This window comes from Leptosomus discolor, chromosome 6, assembly GCF_034619465.1.
Source record: "Leptosomus discolor isolate bLepDis1 chromosome 6, bLepDis1.hap2, whole genome shotgun sequence".
Classification (NCBI taxonomy): Eukaryota; Metazoa; Chordata; class Aves; order Leptosomiformes; family Leptosomidae; genus Leptosomus; species Leptosomus discolor.
Genome location: NC_141396.1, coordinates 40026693 through 40049778, shown reverse-complemented (window position 1 = coordinate 40049778; position 23086 = coordinate 40026693). Strand labels below are relative to the sequence as shown.

Here is a 23086-nt window from a genome sequence, read left to right as displayed (position 1 = left end):
CTACTAGATTTAAAGAACATAAAAAAGCAAGCTACTGCAAACAAATTTGATTTCATTATATTATTCTAATAGTATCGGATGTACTTAATACTATTGCACAAACACAAGGAAGACAAATCCACTTAAGGTTATAAAATTCAGAGATACCCGCAACAGGAAACGAGCAGAATATTTCGGGCAAGAGTCACTGGAAGCTCAGTCTCTTTTTGTTCTCTTCCCTGGGTACCTGCTAGCGGCCACTGCCAGGGAGAGGGTGCTGGGCTAAGCAGGTGTTTGATCTCACCTCCTATGGCAGCATGGGTGTTTTTATTCCATACCAGTATTTAGACAAAGAGTATTAATTTTCATCAGGGTAAGGAGTATTATGTGATTGCTTCAGCTGTAATTTGACATAAGATTTATCTGCAGTCAGGTTCAGAGAAAACCATTCTTGATGAAATTGTCTCAGGACAGATTCTTATTAAAGGATGCTGACCAAAACATCAGGAGGATACACAGACTGCTTGTGGGAAGTGAACCTCAGCTGTCTTTAGAGATCTAGCTCATCCTTGAACAACTAACTCTAACATGTCTGAGTATCTTTTATAGTCAGTGCAGAGAAGACACTACCTCCAGGTGTTCACGTTACTCCAGCTATCTTAGATTACCATCTTGGTATTGGGTGAATTGCTTCTGGAAGCAACTATTTATCTCCATTAATCATACTGTGAAGTTAGACATCTAGGTTTGACTTAAATGTCTAAATCAGTTGACAAAAATTCTCTTTCCCTACTAATGTAAACAGGTAGAAGCAATATGATGAGCTTTCAAAAACAAATCAAACACACTTTAAAATGCGTAAAACAATATTCCGAGAAACGACAACAGCAGTGTAGGTTTTGTTCGTTTGTTTTTTAATAATTGCTCGTTTCCAAATGAATCTCAGCTTCACATTATTTTTATGTACCTGACTAAAGGTCATTCATTTTTTTCAGTCTTTAAGTGTCATAACTTGCCCCACTCCAGTTTGCAATCTTTTACTGCAGTCTCACTGACAAGTTAAATAAGAACACGGCTAGTGTTATAGAACATGTACAAACTATCTCCCTCACTCTAGAATGCTTTCTTACCTCTATCTGCAGAAAGACAGTGCCTGGTGGGAGATTTTCCGGCACGCAGACAGTGTAGGAAGCATTAGTAAAAACAGGGCTGTTGTCATCAATATCCAGCACCTTGACTGCTAAACGTAGCATTGAATGGCGGGGGTCCACAGCTCCATCTGTTGCTTCAACAATAAGCTCATAATGGTCCCTGACTTCTCTGTTCAGTTTAACTGCTGTATAAATGCTACCGTTTGATGTGATTCGGAAAAGATTGTTGAAATTTGCCAAACTGTAATGAACTTGACCATTAACACCAGCATCTGGATCTGTAGCCTGAAGAACGGAAAAAAGAAAAATGTTTTAAAGCACATTTTAAATGCAAGGGACTTACCTACAAGGTAAGCTAGGGTAGTATTCTACGGAGTACCAATGCTTGTGTGGCTATTGAGCAATTCTTGTTTACGGCTGCTTGCCCCTCACTGGTATTTTGCTGAAGATAAAATATCCCATGAAACAAATCTCTTAATTTGCAGTGACAGAAGGTAGGCTTACTGGATCCCAACTGGACTTCAGGAGAAAAAAAATGCTCAGCCTTGGATAACTGTGCACATAAGCAGAAGACAAACTAGATGATTTTAAAGTTAAGCCCTCAGATAGTTCTAAAGCTGAAGTATCTTCAGTGTTAGGTGATGTCTGAGGGAGATTTTTATTTTACACTGTTTAATTTAGGTGTTCCATTGCTGCCCAAACCATTATGGAGCACATGCTTAGATGAAAGATGGATGCAGTCAGCAGACAGCTAGGAACAGACACATTAGTTAGAGACTTTCATTTCACTTAACGTGTTTGTCACATTTAGTGATATTTCAATCGTTGCTCTCTGGAACTTTCTATAGTTTGTTTATCATGTTCTTGAAAACCAAATGTTATCACATCACATTTCATCCTCATTCTTCCACACTCAGAAGAGGCAGATGACTGCAATAGAAAACTAGTTTGATTTTGTTCAGTTGATACCTTTGTTCTCACATACTGAAATAAGTTTCAAATTTCAGTATCAGCCAAATAATTCTTGCTATTACATAACTGCCCTTATAGGGATGGACAAAATTCATACATTTTCTCTAAAGCTAGCAGGCCCTCAACATAGTCTGAACAGTGACCTGGGTTTTTTTTCCTCCTCTTAATTAAATTATGGCATGTTGAATAACGTTATGTAAATTAAACAGAGCGCATTCTGTGAACAAGGTATTTTCATTTATTTGACTTTTCAAATGAGGCTACAGACATCTGGGAAGATCATAAGAGATTTTCATGTTCTGTTATCAGAACAATTGTCAGGGAGTTTCCATGAATGTTTAATTCTGGTGAAGGTATACATTTTAAGACTTTGTAATGAAACTATTTATCTTCCTAGAAATCAATTAAAAGTTAATTAAAATTGTTAATAAGAAAAATTTCACTGTGCTTTCCCCCTGCACTACATCAATGTGCTACGCAGCAATGGCTACAACTTCATAATGACCAATCTATGGATAATACATCCTTTTAATCGGCACCTTTCAACATATGGTTGATTTGCTTAGTTTACAATCAATTCACTTTTCTCCATCGAAATAACTGATTTGAGGCAGAAAGACCTCCTCGATGACATACTGGAAAACCACAGGAAAGCTAATCAAGGAAAAAAGTTTGAAGTGTACAGTAACAGACTCTTAGCCCCACTGAAAGAAAAGCAAAGCATAGGAAATGCAGAGTAAGTTGCAGAGCTTCTGGATAAGACACTAACAGTACTATTCACCATATGACTTAATCTCCAACAGAAGTGTGAGGTCAGTCCTCACTCTAATTTAAGCCAAAACCATATTACAGCAATTAGACTGATACTAAACAGCCAAAGACAAACAAAACCCCACAAAAATCTCTAAGAGTAATCTGAAACACTACTACCATTGGAAACATTTTTATTTAAGATTAATTTGAAGAATGTTTTTGAATAGACAAACTTATTTTTTTAGGAAAGTAAATTAATATTACTTTCAAATATACAGCAGCGTTTGCAATTTGGTTCCTAAAAACATGACTATGTATGTTGTAAACTCATTTTGTATACATCCTTAGGCATAAACATCTTTTCCATATTCTGCAGGACTGATTTGTTTCCCCACAGAGCGGCAGGGAAATCATCGTTACTAAATCCAATCAAACTATTTATTATAGTACCATCATAACACTGGTGCGAAGTCAACCAAAGACATGTGAAGACAAGCATTAGCTCTGTGCGTTTTTATGGATCTTAGTCCTGTGCTTCCACAACATGGGGCAAATTCAAATTTCAGAAGGATGCTCTGACTGAACCCTCAAACAGAAGTTTGCTCACTTTGTCAACTAAAATTTCTACCGTACGCGTTCTCTGATTATCTATTATATTGAAAAAAAAAAAAAATCAGCTTTTCTCCAAGCTTCCTGCTCTATCTGTGGCATTACACCAGAAATGACTACTGCCTATTTACAAAGCCACCATCCCATTGCTCAGGCAGTGCTTCGTGTGACCCATCTTTGATGAACACCATGCAGCAGCACACAGCCACTGAGAAGAAAGGCAAAGCTGAGAAGTTACAATGAGTTGTACAAGCACTGTCCAACTACCTACAGGTGGCTTTGCAACCCTGAGAGACCTGGTAAGGTCAGCATGCTGTATGTGGTAGGTGTTAAGTCCATGCCAGGGGCTGCCTTCTCCTGCCCAGATTCCCCTATTGCACAACAGAGGGGCTTTTTTATCCCCTAACAGCCTTTCCCTGTCCCCACACCATTCCCTGACACACCGTGGTCTCCCCACAGGCTGCAGGGGAATCTCTGCTCTGGTGCCTGGAGCTCCTGTTCCTCCCCAGTGCTGCAGGGCTGCTCCTCGCTCCTCACTGATGGGAGAAGTTTTGCCCTTTCTTAGTTCTGCTTCCCGGAGGCACCGCCAGAGCTGCCGATGGGCTGAGCTGTGCCCTGTGGGGCCACTAGAGCTGGCTGGAAACAGCTGGGTCTGACCTCTCCCCACAGAGACCCCACAGTCCTGCTGTCAGACCTGCGTACCTGCACCCCATACATGCATATACACGTTTAAAACTGAAGTGAATGTTTTTAAAGAATCAAAATGGATTTTACTGTGAAAAAAAGCCTCAAGAAAATGCTATTATTTTACCAAATTAGTCCACTTTTACAGTTTAAGATCTCCATTAATGAACATTTTATCACCATAAACTTGAAAAGAGATAATTTACTCTTTATGGATACAAAAGAAAAAGAGTTTAATCTGTTTTCTGAAAGAATCCTATCTCAAGTGTATAGAAAATTAACTTTCCACATGGAAATAATTTCACAGAGCTTCTCAGAGCCTGTGGGCAGCAGCTCACTGGAGAAGTCCTCAAAGGACTTGCTGGTGGCACGGTCACTATCTGTTCCTGTTTGCAGGTACTGCTCTGTATCAAAACAGCTGACTTCAAGTCATCCCAATTTCATCCCCAAGGTCTGCCAACGACAGGTACAAGCTGGCACGCATGTATTGCAAGCCTTGACTGGAAGGTAAGGTAGGAGGAGGTCTGCACAACAAGGAGCTGGGCTTTCAGAAAGTCCTGCTTCAAAAATCAGCCCTGCTTTAACTTATCACTACCCTTAAAACAGAAGCCAGCAACATCCCAATAAACTTAATATTTGCTCATTACCAATGCTGAGCTGAATTACCTGGGTATACAGTTACCAGAGGTATAGACAAGCAAGCAAACATTTAATTTCTTTATTACCTCAGTCCCAAGGGAAGTCCCAAAGACAGAGCCAAGGAGACTATGGCAGGACTAAAAAAAGAGGTGAGCGCCATGCAAGGCTTTCAACCACAACTCATCCTCATTTGCACATAAAAAGTATGGCAAGAATCTTGAAGGTTTAGTTGATAAAGGGCCAGCAGCTGATAGCAGATCTTAAAAGAAGCTACAGATCTATTTACAGGCAGAAATTTCTTCACAGTCTCACAGATGTTGCTCATACAAGAAACACAGGCTTTGTACAGGCAGCAGAAACAGCAGGCATGACTGCTGTAGGCAAATCCGCGCTCAAAGGGCACAGGGGAGACAGACACCATAAAAACTGAGAACAAAAAAAAAAAAACAAACAAGAGGAGGCAACCAGAAAAAAGATGGAAATTTCAAAAGCAATGGAAAATAACCCAAGACGTAACAATAGTGTCATTGCATCTCAAACGCTGGAGGTGGAGGGAGTTTCCTCCAGCACTACTAATAGCTGAGAGGATCTGACAGAGAGACCTGTGTGCACTGCTTCTGTCATCTCTACTACACGATACTATATGGAGGGGAAGACTTGCATATGACCACCCACTGGATATGAGTAAGGATGAAAAAATATCCAACTACAAGAGCTGCATGGTGGTACACCACCTGCATAGCCAGATAAGCACTCAAAGGAGGAGAGCTGTTGGGGTGTACATGTCGTCTCATCACACCCCTTCATTTTGTTCCCTGGAGGCTATCTGCTCCCCAGCTAACCTCCGAGCCACACGCCCTCAGCCAGCCAGTCAATCCACAGCTATCTTGGACCACAGCAAGTCTCAGGCTTGTTTCAATTCAGACCAAGTTTGGTGGTCCTGGGATTATGACATTCCAAGCTCTGTCTGAGCTTCTGCACAAGACAGCATAGGTGTGAATCCAGCTTCATGAGCAAAACTGGCCATGTCAGCCTTTCCGGAAATAGGTACAGAGTATCCATTGAAAGGACTAAGCTCTGCAAGCTGAGACCCAGTACAAGAACCTTCAGAGCAAGAACCTCCCCGACATTTTGATTCTGCCATGTGCTCTTGACTTTTCTAGTCAGTGCTTTCTCCAATTGCTCCCAAAATCTATCTGCTAGGAGATATGAAAGTATATAAACTCTGGGGTCTCTCCAGCAGCCAGTTCCCTTGTCTGTTTTCATCTATAACAATGAAATACAAATCACAAATATTATTTTTCTCTTGGCTACACCAATATTCTCAATAATTTCTTCTATTAGGTAAGGTCCATTAAGAGTAAAAAAGATCAAGACAAACATTAAGCACAAAATTGGCCAGATTTCTTTCTGTTCCCCATAGTGCAGTCTGTCTCACCCTAGCTTCAAATCCCTACACATCTGATCTTGTGTGTATGTGTAAGACATGAGCAGAACACAATTTTCCCCCATAAAATAAGCCAAAACTGTCAAAGTTGAGGGCAACACAAGTGATAATCCACATTTCCAAAGACGATCACCCTCTTCTCCCACCACAGAGGGATATCATCAAAACCAGACAACTGAAGAGCTACTAATTTCTGCCTTGTTTTCCTGCTTGAAGATTTCTTTGTTGCATCCAGTCCTAACCCAAGTCCTCCTTCCCCTAATCCCTACAGTTATCAAAGGGAAGGAAAGTATCAGTTTTAAGTGCCTGTACAGGCAGAGCCAGGTAACAAGCAAGAGAGCAAAGGAGCCTAAGGCACTCTCAGCCATCACAGGAGCGCTACTGCAATACCTGAGTTCCCACCCATCGGAGTACCCCCAAGATCTGCCAGCGCATTTTGGTGTTTGATCACTTGCAATCACATGCAACACACTTGGAAAATTTGGATAGGAAAATAAACTGATTTTCTGATTCTGGGTAAAAGAAAAATTTGCAACCATCCCTCTGCATGCTCAGAGGTTTTCCACTGCTCTTATTGGAACTGGTTCAAGCAGCCTGATAGGCAAATTTACTACACCAGTGACACACAATGAAGAGCTCATAAATTCACTTACGTCAATGTGGCCTAATCAAAAGGGATTTTGGCAGGATAGAGGAGCCTGCTTCACATACGTCTAAGGTAATTTACTTTCTTTAAACTGAGAGCATCTGCAGGAGTACAAACTAGACTTAAAAAAAGAAAAAAACCCAAAGCAATCCCTTACTGACTGGCTCCTCTTGCCAATGCTGCAAGAGATGTACATTTCTACCTCTCCCATCTCATTATGTTTAATCAGGATTAGAAAAAAGCATGTTCCTCTTAAGTCTCTAGTAACTACGGCTGTTATTCTAGTAACTCCTCAGATCTACATGACTACTGTCATTGCCACCTCTCATAGGGCTAAGTTATCAAGTACTGCATGATAAAACAAACCTGGAAGCCTAGGAATATAAATGAATCATTACTTTACTTGCCAGAAACTACATCCCACATTTACTGGAGATACAGGCTATCACCTTGTAGATTATTGTATCTGTTAAGTTTGAATCTGCATTACCAACTAAGCTTCAACATTACAAAGAAACCAACAGTGTTCTAGAGTAACAAATTACCTTCCTCCATCTCAAACAGCTTGAAAACACAATTCTGGAAAATCTGAATTACCAAAATATCTCTTGAAGGATAATTAGCTCTGAAATATAATGACAAGTGCTTAAATGTCAACAATATTAATTACATCATTATTATTCTTTTCAAAAGAAACCTCCTACTAATATCCACAACTCTTGCTCACAATGGGGAACAGGATTTAGGCACGTTAACTGAGGATTTATGCTTGGAATGCTGGAGCTGGAAAACAGCAAAGTAAGGCACTGTGGTGTTATTCACACTCATCTATAAGGCAGAGGCAAACAAGACAGGTATCCCCTCACTAAAGCTGTGAACTGAAACACTTCTTAGGGGCCACTTTTCCACCAACCCAACTTCCTCCAGATTAAATTGTCCTTCAGGTCTTCTTCAGGGACAGAAGTCCCCATGACCCTTACCCACCCCAACAAAAGCTCCTGATCTCCAACAGCCTCTCCAGTATTCCAGCAAACACTGCAGCTCGAGGGAGGGATGGAAATTGTGCTGGAGGATACAAAGGATTGGCTGGGGCAGTCCAGCTGGGTGTAGCTGGTCCAAAACAATCAGAGACACAAAAATGAAACTCAGAGGTAGCACCTTCAAATTTTGGCTGTCTTGAAATTTCAAGGCAACTCGTACTTCTTTAAGAGAACAAACTAATGCCTTACACACACATGCTTTTGAAAAACACTACAGGCTTTGTAGACCTCCTCCAGGAACCCTTGAAAAGAAAAAGTACGTTATTGAACTACCAAGTCATACCAGCTTACCGTTTTCTCATAACTATACTTCGAGTAATTTTTAGGGTAAAGGTGGGCTATGAAGATGATGAGCGGACTTGAGCAACTCTCATCAGGAAAGGCTGAGAGACCTGGGTCTGTTTAGCCTGGAGAAGACTGAGAGGGGACCTTATCAATGCTTATAAATATCTAAAAGGCAGGTGACAGGAGGATGGGGCCAGGCTCTTCTCAATGGAGCCCAGAGACAGGACAAGGGGCAACGGGCACAAACTGGAGCACAGCAAGTTCTGCCTGAACATGAGGAAAAACTTCCTTACTCTGAGGCTGGCAGAGCACTGGAACAGGCTGCCCAGGGAGGCTGTGGAGTCTCCTTCATGGAAGATACTAAAAACCCGTCTGGAAGTGATCCTGGGCAACCTGCTGTAGGTGAGCCTGCTTTCACAGGGGGGTTGGACTAGATGAGCTCTGGAGGTCCCTTCCAACCCCTGCCATTCTGTGATTGTGTGACTCTAAACCAAACTACACAGTAAGTTAAATGCTACAAGCAAATACAAACTAAAATAAATGAAAATTGGAGAGCTCACAGATGCAAAAACATCATTTAATGGACTGGTAAATCTCCTACAAAAGTTAATCACATTGTAACACTTAAAAATAGACAAGCTTCCTTCAGAGTCTGGCATGCAACCAAATCCTAAATTTAGGGACTTGCACTGCCTGTTTTTACTTGAAAGATCATTAGAAATTTTGCTTTTATGACGAGTATGTTCTTTGGCAATGATATGATCAAGCAATTCAGATATTAAAACAATGAATATACATACTAGCAAAAATAAACCCCCAAACTTTCTAAATCACAGATTAAACACATTGTTTAAAATCTCTACATTTAGCTGGGCTCCCAAACATTTCTTTTAATATGTTAATCTATTTTAAAGTTATTTTTGTCATTTCTCTGGACTGCTGGCTCTCCTCATAAGCCCACCTAATTAGAGTACATTAGAATTAGAATCCTAGCTAGAACATAACAGCCAACATCTGGATTTGAAACTACTTATCTCACCGGTCAGACTCTTAAAACTCTCTTGGTTGCATTCTGCTGTCTTCTCTTGTTCACAGAAAAATATTTAAAGGAAATTACTTTTCTTATATCAGTTACAGACATCAAGGCCACAAGGTCTAAATACCAGAAGAAAGACACCTGACGTATCACAAGAAAACTCCCCAACTTCTCCTTCTATCAGGTAGTCTTCAAAAAAGGAATCACTAATCTATAGACAATTGTTCAAGTCACAGAACATCATCTATAACGAGAGACTGCAGTCAAAAGTTAGCAGGCCCAATATAAACTATTCTAATTTGTAAGCTCAGGAAAACTGTAATTTCTTATCCCATGACAGAAATCTGAATAGCAAATCTAAACAAGGAGAATCAGCCATGAAAATACTAAATTTGGCATGTATTGGAGACATGAAACCACTGATTTAGAAGATTTAGTATGGCATCAGGCTGAAATAGAATCAGCCATGAAAATACTAAATTTGGCATGTATTGGAGACATGAAACCACTGATTTAGAAGATTTAGTATGGCATCAGGCTGAAATAGAATAGATGCAAGGGCTTAAAAATACACTGGGATGCCAGGTATCAGGCAGACAAAAATAAGAATTCCCTTCATACAAAAATCCCTGGACTCTCAACGATCAACAGCCACGAACGTGAAAATGGTTGAAGTGCTTCTCTGATAACAAGTATTAAAATTTCCACCTCATTAAAAGCACAAATGTTATTACTCCGAAGACAAAGATGTAAATTACTGCACAAATACAGTATCAGAAACAGGAAAGATGAGAGCACAGCTTTTGAAATTAATTTTGTTTAAAAAGTTACCCATTTATCATGTTATGGGTGGCAAGGAGCTTTTTAAACCTATTTGATCTGTGTCTTAAGCTCACCTAAGTTCAAGAAACCACTGTAAACAGAGGGAGTGCGGCTGCATGCAGCGACATACCCTCCAGGAATTATACAACCCCTTAGGGTGTGAGCAGAAAGAAGCTAATCCTGCCTAGCACTGATGTTCTCAGCAAGAAAAAAAATCGTACAAATCTATGATGGCATCTATTTCTTCTCATGCCACAGGTTTGGACTTGAAATGTCTATCTTAAGAGGCTGAAGGAATTTGCTTGTTAACAAACAGGTGAATATGCAACTAGAAGCACATGGGATGATGACACTGACTTCAGCAACAGCTGTAATTTCATTTCTTCTCACCATCTAAGCAGAGATGCAGCCTTTAATAATTACTGTAACAGCCAACTATAAAAAACTGAGAGACTACAAGGAAAGAGAAAACAAAGTTAAAAAACATAGTGAACACTATTCATAGAAGTTATTATTTTCTGCATTTCTCTTTATTTCTGCATATCCTTCTTACATATCCCCTTCAAGGTGATAAGGAAAATATTCCCCAAGACTTACCATTTTGAGGAAAGCAAGGAGCATATAATTTAGCTCGAACCAAAAGCAAACCCCAGCGCCTCTTCTGCATACAGCTTTAAAAGCAGCATTCAGCCAAGCTGACATGAGTCTGCTCTATCCTGCACATGCAAAAGATTAAAGGCAGACTCTGTCGATGCAGTGATTCAGAGAAGCTACAATTCTTCCACCTTGATCAGGTACTAGGGTCTGACAAAACTGATACAGTCTGGGCAAGAAGCAAGAATAAAAGCATTTACAACATGACATGAGCACATCCATGCCCTGTTGGAAATACTCTCCTCTCCGTACGTCTTGTCTGACATGAAACTATGAACGTCTTTATGTCACCAGCATCTCTACGAGGATCTTAAGGCAGATGGTGCCGAAAGCCTTACTAAAGGCCTCCTCTAACCTACCATGCAGACAACTTTCTTAGTAAGCTTGCAAGGAAATGATAGCACAAAGGTCATATCAAAATGACCTTGTGATGATCCAATCACTTACAAGAAACCACAGGGAAGTTACAGAAATGGAAACAAAAAGGTCAAGAATAACAGTTTAAGACCTATTTTGCACTGGAAAGTCACACCTCATTCCTACACACACACAGCAGCAGTCATACCACTAAACGGTAACAGACGCACATACTGCACCCAAATAGAGAAGTCTGAATTTTCTCTGTCTGTGGTCCCTCTGCCATGTTATGATTCTCCAGTTTTAGATCCTTTTATGGATTCTAACTTTAAAATCCTAGCTGCTTGTATTGTTTTTACACACATTAGATTCATTCAAAATACGTTGTTAGGTTCTGCATCATGCAGTGAGCAGTAGTCACGGACTCACACTGGGTATCTGAGATTTACTTCAGAGTCTGCGATTTTACTCTTCCGCAAAGGCTTAATTCCTTTCCCTCACAGTCTGTCCTCTCCCACCAATAAACCTCCCTTTTTCCTGGCCTTGTCCTTTTTCCTCCACCTCTGATTTTCCTACAAGTTGTCTAAAAGTACAGGACATCTGAGAATTTAATTTCGGAAGCCGTTATTTTAATACGGGTAAGGTGTAATCCACAGCACAGGTTGGGGGAAACCATACCCTGCTCTATGAGCCTTCATGCAGAAAACATGACAATGGTGATTTAGGTAAAGCAAGATTCCTTTCTAGACTTTTTACAACAAACTCTTGTAATACCTCGTTAGCATTTCAAGCAGTTTTCCTGTATACAAAAACACAGAATCACGTAGTTGTAAGCAATCTCCAGAGATCATTTAGTCCAACAGAACAAGCCTTACCAACACTGGTGAAATTTAAACTGGGCTTTAAATCATGAGGCTTGCAGGGTTTACCACCTTATGAAGTTAAATAAAAACAGAAGCTTGTAAGAATAGACCAATATTCACAGACAGAAAGCTCTGTTAGGAAACTGGCATCATAATTACCTTTCATTAGCATTCAATAGCGACAGTTTGCTTCTTTACACAAAACATTTAAAATACTTCTATACTATTAAAGAAAATGTCTAGAATCAGTAAGACTGGTGCCATATAGGCTGTCTCTGTCTCACCTGCTTGTACAGTTTTGCCTTGCTTTGCTCTGTGGCAGACAGATAATATTGGATATATACCACAGGTATGGATTTACATTTACTATATAAATAGAAAAGCAAAATATTTCCATTATACAGTACAATGAAAGGAAGTCCTCCAAAGTTTGCTTTTCCATCAGGTAGAATAGCTCCACCCTAAAGAGCAACTTACTTTATTTAAGCATTTATTTTCTCATTTAAAGAAACAAGCAGACGACAGATGTATTACCCACACCGTTTGCAAACCGCTTTAATTTCTGGAGCTTATTTATACTGTCTCCCTTTTAGGGAAGAACTAAGGCCCAGTGACACTTGAACATCTGATTAGGGGTTAGTTTGTCCACTGCCATGTAATTCTTTATCCATATTTGCCTTCTCATTTCCTTTCACGTTGCTATCTCCCCTTGATACCAACAAGTTCATGTTGGAGATTTCAAACAGTGCTGATCAGTGCTATAAAAATATGCCTACAATAAACAAATGATGGCTCTGTGAAAGAATCTGAGGAAATGTAACACCCAGATGCATAAAAACTCCAGTCGAGTGATTTGTTTCCTCTCCTGGGCCCCACCAGGTCAACAGCTTATTACCTAACCACAGACTGCATTTCTAAAGTCTGTAACAAACTACTCGGGACTGTCTTTCACCGAACAAGGATGCGAACTTTGTTTGCAGATTTTGCAGTCGATATATTGATCCCTACCTGAATTTCATTCCACTTTTTTACCTCCTATGCACCTGGTATTAATAAACAGCACACTGTACAATGCAAATCATTCAGATGCCCTATACTCAGCAGGACCTCAGCTGTTTTAGACTGCAAGACAATAAGGTGCCTGAATTTCATTTTCAAGTTTCCCATTTGAAGCTTTTTATTTCCTGTTGGTTCTTTGTAGAGAACTTCATGCAGCAACTCTCCTCCTGTCTTGCTGGGTGATCCCCATGATCAGACATGAAAGAACAGCAGGGAATCTAATACACCTCCGACTGCCCCAATTTAGACAACACTGTGCAAAATAAAAGGGATTTGAAATACATCCGCTACACTTCCAGCCTTATCCTTTATAGCTTTTGTTCTTTTAATCTTCAGTATGCCACTCAAACCCCCACAGGCAGCACTCCTATGCCAGTGCCTCCAGGAACTCCAGCTGGCAGACAAAGAGCCAGCGGAGTGGTGGAGAGCGAGAGCACTTCAGAGTGCGAATGCTGCTTCCTCACCCGTAACAAGCCCCGCCCCCCCCCCCCCCGGAAATCTTTCATGCCCATGCCCTTGTTCTACATCTCCTTGGGAAAGAAATTCCCAAACGTCATGTAAACCCTTATGGGAATCCTTTCTAAGTCCAACTTTCCCCCTCTAAACAAAGTAGAGCACAGAAATCTCTTTTCTGTGGCAGGAGTTATTCATGGCAGTGTTGGCCCTAATCGTTTTATACCCCAAATTACTTATAACCTTACCTGTATTAGGGGAGAGGAAACAGAAGGAGGGTGTGAATGTGATTCATCACTTGTTTAGAGACATGAACTTTTGCAGCCTCGGACGAGGAAACAGAAAGCCCATACAGAAAGTCAAGAATAGGAAAAACATTCCAATAGCTGTTCACATGTTATCTAGACTATTTCTAAAATTTAATACAGTTGCTGATAATTTTGTTAATGCTTTCTACTTGTTGACATCAGAGAATATATCCCCAGACTTCAGAGCATTACTATCATGTCAAATGGGAATTGAAAAAAAAATTAATAAAAAAAAAAGTAGATGGTGCTAATAATCAAACCACATAATTAGTGATTTTGGTGGATCTTGCAAGAATAAAATAATGGATTTCACTATAAAATACATTCAAATAGTAAGCCAATTAGAAACAAAATAAATTCAGTTGGGAGGGACCTCATGAAGTTCAACAAGGCCAAATGAAAGGTCCTTGCCCTCAGTCAGGGCAACCCCAAGCACAGATACAGGCTGGGCAATGAATGGATCGAGAGCAGCCCTGCTGAGGACTTGGGGGTGCTGATGGATGAAAAGCTGGACATGACCCAGCAATGTGCGCTCACAGCCCAGAAAGCCAATCGCATCCTGGGCTGCACCAAGAGCAGCATGGCCAGCAGATCGAGGGAGGGGATTCTCCCCCTCTGCTCTGCTCTGGTGAGACCCCACCTGCAGTGCTGTGTCCAGCTCTGGGGGCCCCAGCACAAGAAAGACACGGACCTGCTCGAGTGGGTCCAGAGGAGGCCACAAAGATGATCGGGCGCTGGAGCACCTCCCCTGTGAGGACAGACTGAGAGAGTTGGGGTTGTTCAGCCTGGAGGTGAGAAGGCTCTGGGGAGACCTTCTAGTGACCTGGCAGTGCTTAAAAGAGAGGTGGGGAGGGACTCTTGGTCAGGGGTGTGGTGATAGGATGAGGGTTAATGATTTCAAACTGAAAGAGGGAAGGTTTAGATGAGATATTGGGAAGAAGTTCTTGACTGTCAGGGTGGTGAGGCACTGGCATAGGCTGCCCAGAGCAGCTGTGACTGCCCCCTCCCTGGCAGTCAAGGGGCAGTTCAAGGCCAGGCCAGATGGGGCTTGGAGCAACCTTGTCTGGTGGAAGGTGTCCCTGCCCATGGCAGGGGGTTGGAAGTAGATGTTCTTGAAGGTCCCTTCCAACCCAAACCATTCTGTGATTCTATGGTCTTTATTTTTTTAAATCATCTATATCACTGCTTAATTTGGTAGATTTCTGGTTTCTGTTTGAAATGAATATAGTACAGTTACATTCTGAAAAGCAGGCTGGCCAGCCAGCGGTTTAATTCTTTGTAAGGAAAACACATGACACAATAAGGGCCACCTTCTTTCACCAGGCTATTTTCATCTAAAATAGGCCTTTATATTTTCCCCACATTACAGCTTCTATACAAGATGCATTCTCATAGAAACATATCCCACACCTACTGTCGTTCTAATGTACTGTGAGGTGCAAAACCACACCAAAAGCTATTTCAGTTTTTAAAGAATATCCTCAAACAACACAGCTACACCTAAATGTTCATCATCATTACTTCAATAATCTCACTGAAGCCAGAAAAAAATTCCAAATGCCCAAATCATTTTTTTTCTGAAATATTTGTTTGCATTTGTGAATATGAAACAGCAGAAACTACATCCAGTATTTGTCCTATAAAGAGAAAGCTTTTTCCATCCAGACTGGTAATTAGGACTGGTGATAAACATGACAATAAATGATATAACCAGTTTCTGTCATTCCACAACTAGGAATAAGCTATCACAAGGTTTCATTAAACATTTTCATTTCAACACAATGTAGAAATTACACTAATTTACAAGACAGAGAGGTTCTGTTGTAATAACTTGTTTTATTTCATAGTTCCATCTAAGCTAAAAATAGACCCGATCTAGTGTTTGAGAGGATTATTGCACCTTGAGGGCACCCAGCAAAACACAAAATAGATTTTAAAGATATTTGGTACTGATTTGAAATATCATGTCTGTACATTTTAGGATGCAAAATGAAAAATGACCACATAAGATGAACACAATGACAAAAACCAAAGCAATACCTCATCGATGCACAGAAACTGATTTAATTGCAGGGAACCTAATTTCTATATATCCAAGGCTACAAAACTGCCTTTTACGTGGACGATATTTCAGTCTAGCGTAACGAAATTAAGCTTTAGGAAAACTAGTCTTCATCAGTGCTGACAAAAGCTATTTCCCTTGAAAACTACACCTGAGCTCAGACAGCTTCAGAGCAGTACTCATCTTTAATGATAACAGGTTATACAAGCAGCAGAGAACACACATATATAGAACCACCTCAGTATACGTGCAAATGAAACTGTACTGAAGAAAACCTACAAAACCTAAAGTACAACTTGAATGAAATCAAACTCCATTAATATATAACGAAACTGGAAGGAAACATAAACCTATCCCAAAGAAGCGTTTTTTCAATTTAAAAATACCAGAAAACAACTGAATTTCACTCAAAAAGAAGACAAAATTAAGAAGAAAGATGATAGACAAGAAACACTCATCGTTATCTTACTGAATAATATAAATTTGGAAAGAAATGTGGTCATTATGGTTATATGCCACCCAATATGGTTCCCATGCTACGCAAAACATCCTATTCTTTCTGAAGGTACTGGTAATACAGCAGTCCAGGAGCTCCCATTTTCTACTGATATGGTTGCTACTGGAAAGAAAGGCAGATTTTTCACCTACATTCCTGAAAAAACATGCTTCGAAATTAACCTTTAACCTACAGCTCACACTGCATCCAGCCTTTGTGCTAACCCATCACTGAAGGAAACATTAAACATTATATTCAACTACTAGTTAAAAAAACCCCACAACAATTCATACTTTCTTCTTTCACCTGATGTTAGGAAAGACAGACTTTGCCAAAAAAAGTGATGTATGCTTCAATGACTGAATCTGCATTCGGTAGTCCAGAAGACCCATATGTGTTATAAAAATCTACACAGCTTCAAATCACTCAAATTAACAATACCCAAAGCACCATCTATTTTAATGTCAGGTAATTAACTATTTCAGTCAACAGTCTAACTGGTTTTCCCCTTAATGGCCTTAAAATTTCCTATATGCATGACAATTTTATATACATATGGGTCACTTGTTCAGTATGTTAGAAAAGTATTTTAAAATAAATTAGTAAGAATATAAAAGCATGGCAACAACGTGGTAACACTGTAGTCTTATATGCAAACTTCTGCAGTGGTGTATCTTCAGAACAGTTTTTTAATGTGCTATTTTTAAATGAAAAAGCCTTTTCAGCTATTTAAGCACAGAGAAGAATAAAATAAATTCTGTATTTTAAGGCTCAAAAGATGACTTTGTTAACATAAATGCACCTGACAACACGCAGCTTGCATTTAAACCTAAGGCATTTTGATATGAGTTTGTCTAAGGTACAATTATTTTGTGCTCTTTCCTAACACTTTAGATAATAAAATAAACAATTTAACACTGCACAGTTAATAACTTACCCTTACTTGACCAACAAAAGCATTGGCTTCCTCTTCCTGTACAGACAAGTTTTTAGGTAGAAACATATCAAAAACTGGTCCGTTGTCATTTACGTCCATCACCACTATATTAACAGTAGCAGTTGAGGTCTACAGAGAAAGATAACATTATGCACAAATTATCTTTATTTTACAGTTTCACAGATGACAACTGATCACCAACCCTACTGCTTGTGTATTAGACACATTCAGTACAGAATCACAGGCAAACAGATTATCGATTTTTTTTTGCATGTTTTTGTGAAACAGGAGCTTTGTTCATTTGTTCATTACCTTTTTTTTCTCTTAAGACAAAACAGGCTGGAAACTGAATAATATATCAGAGATGCACAAAGACCATCAGATACCTTTTTTCTTATACAGTAATTTAAGGCTTTAAGGATCTTCCATTCTGAGTGGGGAAAAAAGCTAGAAATATCAAAATTTGCCAGAACTATAAATTTTGAAAGAAATTACAGCTTTTATTAATCAAAACATGCTACCGTGATGATTAGCTTAGATGATCAGTCAGCCTCTTCGCTGGCACAATCATGCTTCCACAGCTCCGTGGTGAGCTCAGCTGCCCTTAGCTCACTGTATCATCCTTCACCCACATCACGCTGACGTGCTATTAAGCATTAGCACATCAACTTTAACATAGAGAGGTGCCTAGTGTGAACAGCAAAAGTAACTACATTTAACACATATAAAATTTCAACAAAACATGTCTGTACTCTCTACTGAAATTTTCTATCCAAATCAAAGCAACTGGAGAGCGAAACACTTTGTTCGCAGATCTTTAGAGCTTGAGTGAGATCCATTTCCACTGGTCCTAGGTATTGAGTATTTCAGACACAGAACAGTACATTAGTGTATTTAATACATTATTGTAATTAATACATTATTGTATTTTAAAATCAATTCAACAAATGCTAACACCTTTGCTATCAGATGTAGTTTTATTCCACAAATTCAATTCCAGCACAGCAGCAAGTAGCACTGCGAACTGTAGCTTCAGGTTTGTTACCATTTAAGATTGTAATAGAAACAGATAGATCAGGTAACACTACCTACTTCATGCAGTTAGTTATTGCAGAATAAGCATTGGCATTTCTGGTTTTCAAGTTTAACAGTTTTGCACTGAGGTGAAATACCTCAGTTTGAGCTAATTTAAACATTGTGGTAAAAGCAACAAGAACATGCCTCTGTTTTATGCCCTATAAATCTAACTACAGAAGAGCTGAGGCTAATAATGCAAGTTTCTGTGGCCTGTGACACAGGTCACAAAGAGAAGGAATGAACAATACTCTTCATCCACCAGAGAAAAGAGAAGCACAACTAGGCAAAAACCACAGTAAGGAAGACTGAAATGATACAGCAGGAAAGCCTTTCATTGCAAGAGCAGAGAAGCACAGACAGTGCAGGGAGGCTACAGCATCCTCCTCAGGAGCTGGACGCATTTGTATCTGGCATGAGCGACAGCAGTGTAAACTGATGCTGATGCCATGGTGGAGCAGTGGCTGGACAGGCTAACCTAGTATTACATGATGTCATTAGTCTATGAATGCTTCCTTCAGTGTTTCATTTAGTCCGTATGAAAAGAAAATAAAAATATCTTATTCTATAAATACAGATTGTTAGACAAGTATACTAAGGGAGACGTGCTAGAAAGAAACGTGTGTGAAGTTTAACACCGATGCCTTATTGCTGCAGCTTGCTAATGCTGGTTTTCCAGAACTGTTTTGTACTGTTCCCCCAGTGACAGTAATATTTGAAATGGTATCTGTGCTGCAGCCACTGCTACTGTGAAGTGCAGTGTGAAATCAAACACAGTCTATTAAATCAGCTTTCCTGTGCTGTGTCTAGATGCCTTCTGATACTGAGCTACTTTGCATCAAGCTACATTGGGGGAAATCTATCCAACATTACAGTCCTAGCAATTACACAGCGCAGTTGTAACCCCTGAAAAAGCCCCTTACTTTCAGCCGACTAACCAACCTGTTAGAAAGTGGCACCTCACTGGTTTCATAAAGAGATCTATAACCAACCTCCCTTAAAAACCAAAAAAAAGTCTGAACGTAAACCTGCATCTTTGTATGCCTTTTCTGAAACATCTTCTGTAACAAGCTTCAAGCAAGTTTACACACTCATAGCTCCCCACAGTAACTGCCCCCAATAAATGCAGAATGTGTTCTAATTTTTATTTAAGGGGCAGCTCCTTGTACTGGCCACCCAGGCAAGGCACTTGCAAAGGACAACTAACGTACTCACTATCTTTAGAATCATAGAACAGTTTTGGTTGGAAGAGACCTTCAAGATCATCGAGTCCAACCTTTGTCCTAGCTCTATCAACACCACTAAACCATGTCCCTAAGTACAACACCTACCTGTCTCTTAAACACCTCCAGGGATGGTGACTCCACCACCTCCCTGGGCAGGCTGTTCCAACACTTGACAACCCTTTCAGTAAAGAAATTCTCCCTAATATCCAGCCTGAATCTCCCCTAGTGCAGCTTAAGGCCATTTCCCCTTGTTCTATCACTTGTTACTACGGAGAAGAGACCAATCCCTGCCTCACTACAACCTACTTTCAGGTAGTTGTAGAGAGTGATAAGGTCTCCCATCAACCTTCTCTTCTCCAGGCTAAACAGCCCCAGATCCCTCAGTTGTTTCTCATATGAGACATGCTCCAAATCCTTTACTAGCTTGGTAGCCCATCTTAATAGCATTTGGTCATGCTTTCACTGCTGCGTTGTCAGTTCAATCTGACAACTTGCTCTCTGCAGAAGAGATCCTGTAACAGGTCAGTCTCGCTCACCTTCCAAATCCTCTGATTTGGCAGGCGGCCCAGTCACTGATATTAGATCAGCTGCCTCTTTTCACAGCTATAAATGTGGCTGGTGTGTTTGCATCATGTCCCACGTACTCACTGAGGTGCTCCCTGTGCCAGCAGGCTGCCTTAACAACAATCCTTCTTGATACTGGCACAGCAAATAGCAGATCCCAAGCACACACATGTGGCATAAATAGTATCCATGCATGATGCAGCACTTTCAGAGTGAAAGTTTTCCTGCAGTTTTTGTATGGAGGCAACTGCAGAACACAGATGTGTTCTACAATAGGCACCACACAGTAACTACTTAATACTTTAAAGAGTAACAAATAGAGAATATTTTTAAACAAGCAAACAGAAGGATGCTTTCAGGCTAGCTTCTTATATTTGCTTATGCTCAGTTATTTGCAGCTATTGTTTCTGAAAACGCCATTCTTGCATTCAATGTCTATAAGGAAAATGTACTTCACAATTTATGCAACATTGTCAACACAAAACACACTCCAGAATGTTCGCTCTGGTGTGCGAAGCACACTGAATATAAATCAATCTTCCCAAGCTAACTTGATTCCACGGAATACAGGCTAATAAAAAAACTTAGATTTAATAAACTCAGAGAAATATGGCATAACACCCCATTGGCTTAAGACAGTGAGTAATTCTTACTTTGAAAATATTTCTTTATTCAAGAGAATTTTAACAGCATGTGTCTTATAATCTGCGTCATTATTACTGACGATGATGTTGAATCAACCCACAGCACCTCTCAGAACAGCCGCCAAACCATGCCTTTGCATCCGATAACTCCTGAATCAAGTGCTGAAAGTAAAATTACTGTTGGAATTACTCACAGGTCTAACTTCTGTACATAAGTGAATGCCAATGGGAGGGGCTCACGTATTTATTTTAGATAAACATAGCAACACATTATGAGAAACTCTTACAAGCACTTCTCTTAAACGACAGTGTTTTTCTAAACTCACACAACTCTTGTGCTCTGGAAGCATGCTATTAACAACATGAATCTGCAGGAATACTTGACAAAAAAGGGAACTTTTCTGCTCTTCAAGCCTTCTTGAAACACAACCATTACTATATTATTAGAAATACAGAGCTTACTGAACCACTGGAGTAAGTCTAGAAGAGGTCATTTGAAATATCAAAGGAGACTCAGGTTTCACCTAAGAGGAGAGAGTGGAGGCAGCAGGGAAAGCTGAGCTCTGCTTACTATAACCTGGGTTTTAAGACAAATTTTAAGACACTTTTTAACATCTTTATCAATGATATAGAGGAGGTAATGAAACACACTCTCCCCAAGCCTGCACGCGACATCAAACTGGAGGTAGCAATTGATACGCTGAAAGGCAGGGCTGCCATTCAGAAGGACCTCGGCCAGCTGAGAAATGGGCCAAGAGGAACCCTATGAAATTCAGCAAGGACAAATGCCCAGTCCTGTCCCTGGGAAGGACAAGCCCCTTGCAGGGATCTGGGCCAGGGCCTGCCTAGCTGGGAGTAGCTCTGCGGAAAAGGCCCACAAGCGTCGGCCAATGGTGAGTGGAGCTCAGGCAGCAATTGAGCTGTACCGACAGGGGACCAGCCTGGAGACCCAAGGAAGGGATTGTCCGCTCTGCTCAGCCCTCAGAAGACCACACCACCTAGATACTTAGATAGTGTCAGGAGATAAAACAAGCATAAACTGAAACAAGAGAGGTTCAGACCAGACATAAGGAATAGCTTCTCCCCGTGAGGATGAAAATGAGAGCATTTCAGCACAATGAAGTGATAATGTTTTCTACACACTGTGCTCTAGCTTGTCTTCACATTGTAGACATGCACTGGGAACCTGGTGTCAGCACTCCCTGAATAAGAACAGAAAAGAATCAAGTTTTTGATGCCTTTCTATCATTAGATAGGGGTTACCTGAAAAATGCAACATATCAACTACCAACCTGACTTCTGTATGTGAATGGTGAAAGCTTTCTTGAGTTATTCTATAGGTTACTCTGTAATCTAGGACAGGACTTGTCATTGGTGCTGATAGATTCCAGGTCAGACTAAGCCCCCAGACAAAAAAATGATAAAATTCAAGGGGTTTTGCTTGGCTTAGTTTTGCAAGAACAAAAGAAAGTTTGTGAGGATTTTATAAGAGAGAGAGGGAGGTAGGACAAGAGACATTCGGAATTATTTCCCAACTCTTCTGTTATCTAAGAATTTTTAGTATTTTTCAAATTGATGGCACTTTTACTCCTCTTAAGGATCCTACCTTACCTGCCAGCCAACACAGCCACAGAGGATAGTGCTCACTTGTTACCAAGTCTCAAGTCACACTTGAACTCTCACTTCTGAATTTAAAAAGCAGTATTTTTGCAAAGGAATAACGTTTTATTGAGATGCAAACAGGAAAATTATTTTATAAAATTAAGTTTTCTGTTCTTCCTAATATTCCAATGGTACTAAAACAAGATCCTGTACTAAGAACAACATTTCAAATAATCCTCATTTTTATATTAGTCACAACTCAGCAAACTATCAAAACTGGATGAATTCAGTGGCAGGACCACCAAGAGGAGATTTTGAAACAAACTGGCTTAGCAGCCATGTCTCTGTGTTCTCTTCCTTTAAATCAGTAACCACAAACTCTGAAACTGAGAAAGAACATGTGAATACTCAAAAATCTTATTATTTTATCTGAATACAGGAAATATTTGCTAGCCCACTGATGGAGCAATGCCAACTGTTCACATAAAATTGTAGTCCGTTGACTACCTTTATTTCTTTGAGATGCATAGAGCAGCAGTTCTGCCATAAACGTCAGAAACTGCTATAATCAAAGACTATTGAATAAAATCAACATTTTTTGTATCCCCATTAGATGGCTCCAAAGATTTGCTTAAGCTCTCTGCAAGCCACAGCTTAAAACTGACGAGCTATTCTGAAATAGCCTTTATTAGACAACTAGACTAAATTACAGTGGCTTATTGGT

The 23086-nt window shown here is 40.0% G+C and overlaps 1 protein-coding gene across 2 annotated transcripts in view; it reads right to left on the bottom strand.

The window, feature by feature from the left end:
• Window positions 1-23086, bottom strand: part of PCDH15 (protocadherin related 15) — a 367987-nt gene that overhangs the window by 118188 nt on the left and 226713 nt on the right. For both annotated transcript variants that reach the window (XM_086467277.1, XM_086467276.1), the window contains 2 exons: window positions 17253-17381; window positions 1110-1415 (listed from right to left, as the gene is read on the bottom strand). In XM_086467277.1, the coding sequence (XP_086323403.1) occupies window positions 1110-1415; window positions 17253-17381 (435 nt within the window). The remainder of the gene's footprint in view (window positions 1-1109; window positions 1416-17252; window positions 17382-23086) is intronic.